The sequence below is a fragment of the Cariama cristata genome, unplaced genomic scaffold (genome assembly GCF_000690535.1).
Source record: "Cariama cristata isolate BGI_N322 unplaced genomic scaffold, ASM69053v1 scaffold2159, whole genome shotgun sequence".
NCBI lineage: Eukaryota > Metazoa > Chordata > Aves > Cariamiformes > Cariamidae > Cariama > Cariama cristata.
Window position 1 is genome coordinate 1,570 of NW_009637215.1, and position 4,665 is coordinate 6,234.

The 4,665-nt window shown below is 59.3% G+C and overlaps 1 protein-coding gene across 1 annotated transcript in view; it reads right to left on the bottom strand.

The window, feature by feature from the left end:
* The window catches only part of LOC104167817 (otoferlin-like), a gene marked incomplete at its 5' end in the record, with an annotated part of 43,011 nt that overhangs the window by 1,144 nt on the left and 37,202 nt on the right, over nucleotides 1-4,665 (bottom strand). Inside the window, 3 exon segments of the mRNA XM_009708195.1 lie at nucleotides 347-599; nucleotides 2,383-2,481; nucleotides 4,170-4,258. Of these exon segments, the coding sequence (XP_009706497.1) occupies nucleotides 347-599; nucleotides 2,383-2,481; nucleotides 4,170-4,258 (441 nt within the window).

The window sequence follows — 4,665 nt, forward strand, 5'->3', positions numbered from 1 at the left end:
GGGAGCACAGATGCTGGCACCCCCAAATGCTGAGCCCTTGGCTGGAGGTGGGCTGGGCCAGCATCTCCTGCCCTGGAGAGCAATTTTGAACTAGCTCTGGGAACAACAAAGCTGACATCGTTGCTACAGGAGCAGCCTTAGAAGAACAGCAGCAGAGACAAGGGCTCTCGTCCTACCTGCTCTTCCCAGCACCATCCAAAGGGGTTTGTAGATGTTGTGGACTTGAGGAGCAGAGCTGCCCTTCCAGGTGCTGTTCCTCTATAGGCTTTGCCTCGTCCCACACTGCTCCCTGCTCGTCCCACCATGGGCTCCCTCCTGGCTGCCCCCCTGCCCCAGCTCAGCGGACCCCCCGCTTACCGAGGAAATCATCGGCCGAGAAGTGGTCAGCATCCCAGACCTGCAGGGTGAGGCGAGCTGGGATCTTGTACTCGGTCTCATCCCAGGAGAACATGGACTCCTTCTTGGAGATGACGATCTTCTCCTCCGCCATCAGGTAGTCAAAGGGGAAGATGTAGCGCCAGTTGAAGTTGCCTTCACCAGTGAGTGAGTGGTAATGGACGTCCGTGTCTTGCTTGTCCTCCTGCTGACCCTTCAACCACCTGCAGGGCCCAGAGGGGTGAGAGGGATGGCACACGTTACGGGAGGGAGGAGAGGGCACAGGACCATCCTGTCCATCTCCGGGACAGACTGGAAGGACCCAAAAGGTGTAAGCGAGGGGCTGGGGCTGCTCTAATCACTGCAGCAGCATCTCCAAGGGGCAAAATGGGCATGGTGGGGCAGGAGGGTCCTAGAGGGAACAGGGGAGTTGGAGAGCAAGAAATGCAAGTGGGTTGTCAGAGGTCTTTCTCTGGGCAGGGAGATGTTAAAGAGGTGGACAGGAGCAAGGAGCATTGCTGGGGGGTCTGGAGCAGAGCATGCTGGAAAGATGTCCCCATCCCACACCGGTGGAGCAGACAGGCCCAGGGGAGGCTGTGGAGACCTTCTCGCTCCACCATGGGGTAGTTGGGCTTCCCCTGACGGCAGCGGTCTGTGCCGGGCACCGCAGGCTACCTGTGCCAGGGCACATCGGCCCGGGCCCCTCGGAGGCACGACCCGAGCCCATCGGAGGTATTTAGGTCTCCAGGCTCTGCTCGAGGGTGGGGTTGTCTCTGCTGACCCAATCTCCAGCCAAGGGACCCGAAGTGCCCGGATGAGGCAGGCACCGTGTCACTGGAGATGGCGGGGTCCTGGTCTTGCCACCCCGGGAGATGGGGTGGCCGTACCGACCTTGCCATCACATGGGCTTGTACCCCCAACTTTCTGGCTCCAGCGAGCAGGATTCCCAGAGCAAAAGGGACACGGAGGATGTTCCATACCAGCAAGTCCGGGGCCCAGGGGAACACAGCTTTGTTTTAAAGACTGTGAGTGGCCCCAGCCCCTTTCTCTGCTGAGCCAAGGCATCTCCATTCCCCAGGATGCTCTCAGGTTTTTTGTGCGTCTCTTTGTCCTGCGCCTGATGCAGGGTTGCTCTCTTGGGCTCTGAGCGTGCCGGTGCCCCACAACACACAAAGGCCAAGTGATGCCCCAGCACACAGGCGGGGAAGGGCCACAGCATCTTGCATTCAGAGCCATTGCAGAAAAGCCACTGGGCTGATAGGACCCGAGATGCCCAAACAGATCTGAGAGCAGCACGAGGTGCAAGCAGAGGAGACCTGGCCTGAGCTGGCGAGGCTGCAGAGGAACCACTGAGCAGTTTAACAGACTGGGGGGAAATCACCGCGTAGCCACAGCCACCAGCCTGAAATGCCGTGGCATTGATTTGAGGTCCTGTAAAGAACTGTGCTTTGAGGGGTCCCCTCATCTCTCTACAGGGAAGTTTTGGAAGGGGCTTTCCCTTGGTGCTGAATGAGAGCGAAGCAGAGATGGGACCCAACCGCAATTTGGCTCCAGATGCTGGAATTGGAGGTTGCAGGGCTGAAATGCCAAGTAGGGGCACCAGGACAAGCTCAAAAAGGGGAGGAAGGGCAGATGCAACCAAGCGGCGAGGCCTTGGCCATTACCCCCTGACATAGATGTCAGACATCTTCTCTCCCGCCAGGAAAGCATCGTCTTCCAAAACCACCTCATCGGTGTTCCAGATAACAACCCGCAGCTCAAAGCTGGGCAGCCCGGCCGGGCACACGCAGTGGGTTGTGCAGCCAAGACAGAGAGATGGAGAGGCAAGAAACACAGCACAGAAGACAACGGCAGCATTGGTGCTATCTGACCCTGCACCATGGTCCGTGGTGTAGCCCCCCGTCCCCTTCCCCACCCCAAAACCACCCCGGGGACCCCAGCGAGCACTAGCAACCCCCCCCAGGGAGAAGCAGAGGAGGTGGCACTGATGTGCCACGCTGTACCTACCCCCTGACAAAAATGTCACTGGATTTCTCGCCAGTGAAGTAGTCATCGTCCTCCAGGATGACCTCGTCTGTGTTCCACACTATCACTCTAAGCTCATATCTGGCAGGAGGAAGGGAGACAAGGAGGTGAGGCAGGGGGGCAGGGGAAGGGACAGGAGGGAACGGGGTGATGCTGCCAGGAGCCAGGGCCAGGCACCGAGATGGCAGGGAACTGCTCCCAGGGATCCTATCTGAGGGATCACGAGGGGTAGAACAGGAGGGGGATCTCCACACGAGCTCAGATCAGCCTAGGCAGGCTGAGCTTTGCCTCCCTCTGCTCCGAACCTCTGCGAAGTCCAAGCCAAAGGCTCAAGGGGACAGCCCAGGCTTGCTCTTTGGTAGATTTGTGGCTAAAATAGGGTCTGAATCCAGCTCTCTTCCTGGTTTCCCCACCTTACTCAGCAGGGCTGTCCCCCCTTAGAGATGGGCACCGCAGTCCTGGGGACTCTGGGAGGTTCAGAGACTCCGAGATATTCCCAGCGCTGCCTTTTGTGTGCAGCAACCCGGGGTTTCCCAGTCACATTGCCCTTGATCGGGAATTTTGGTAATGGAGAAAGGAGCTCTGGTGGGAGGAAGAGCAGAAGCCAGCTTCCTCGCAGGGTGCAGCTGCCGGGTGGGAAGGCTGGAGGAGGGCTGGGGGACGGCGGCAAAGAAACGCAGCCACATGGCCACAACCACAATGCATGGCTAGAAGTACCAGGGAGTCCTGTGGGTGGGGGGACGGGGATCTACAGCGTCCTTAACCCACCTCCTCTGCTATCTCCCGCTGGCGATGCCCTGGCTGAGCCCAGCTATGGGACTCTGGCCATCTCCTCCAGCCCCAGCCTCCTCCTGTCTGCACCCATGGGTGGGAGCTTGGCCCATCCTCTGCCTCTCCAGCACCTACAGCTGGTGTCAGGTGGTGCCAGGTGCTCCCAGCAAAGACAGGGGAGATGGATTAAACCCCCAGGATAATAACCAGGCATAACCTTGCTTGAAACAGGCTATCTACCTGCCAACCCTCTCCTCAGCCCATCCATAGGAACATCTCAGCTCCAGCTCACGGCTGAGCACGGCTGTCCTGGGCTGCACTGTGGACAACCCTCTGCTTTCCCAGTCCGTGCCGGGGTCTGGACCTTTCCTGCAGCTGCCTGCCCTGCTGCTCAGACCCCAGCTGCAGCCCACTGGGATCAAGGGATATTCTCACCATCCAAGGCATCATCTGCTGGGCATAGGAGTGCAAGAGTCTCCCACCAGGATGCCCAGTGCCATCCCTGTATCCCGGCCCTGGGGGTGGGAAAAGGGGCCCAAGGACAGGGTTTAGCAGGGTAAGGCAGGGCTAGGAGGGATGTCGAGGGAAGAAATGTCTTTCTTCTCTCTAAACGAGTTGGGAGAGGGCAGGGTAGGGAGGAAAGAACTTTATTACACTGCCTGTTGGCTGCTCTGTCCTGCTTGGGTTGACCAGCTCTGTCCCAGCAACCTTCCCTGCCCCAGGCTCTAGCCATCACCGCCTGGAAAGGGCCCACCCAAACTGCCCCGGGGGGCCTGGCCCTGGGCTAACCCTGGCCCTTGCCTGGGAGGGGGTCAGGGCTGGGCACACAGTTTAATTTCCTAGTCTACACAGACGAGAAAGACCCGGAGCTGCAGGGACTGGAACAGGTGGGATGCCATCCCTCAGGAGCAGCTCTGGAAGGGGAAGACATCTCTTGATGCCTCCAGTCTTGGGATCTCTGGAAACGCCAGCCTGGTCGAGGTACCCAGATTCCTTACTTCTTTGGTTTCCTGGGAGAAATATCAATGGCAGGGCCAGGCGCTGGCATGTCCATGGGGAACATGTCCACCCACATCTCCAGGCGACCCTGCAAGGTTGGAGAGGCGCAGTCAGCTCCCCTTCTCCCTCCTTGCCCCCCTCCACCCAGCAAAAAAAACCCCGGTCCCCCCCGCCCTCCACCACCAGTCTGGCCATGCCAGATGTGGGGCAGGGCCTGCAGCACCGAACCCTGCCAGATGTGGAGCAGGGCAGGGTTCCCCCATCCCATGAGTCCTTTTCCACCCCCTGCAGAAGGGTCTCATGGCACGGCATGCGTGGGGAGTCAGGGACCGAGGGTCCTGGGGGTATGAAATGGATGTTGGCTGGAGCAGGAGAGGCACTGAAGATTTAATCTGTTAGGGTCAACAGGCGACTGTTAAGGGCTGTTGATGCCCAAGTGCCACTCTTTACAGGATGCCTCCACTGCCCATGACAGGGTGGGTTACGGCTGGGGGG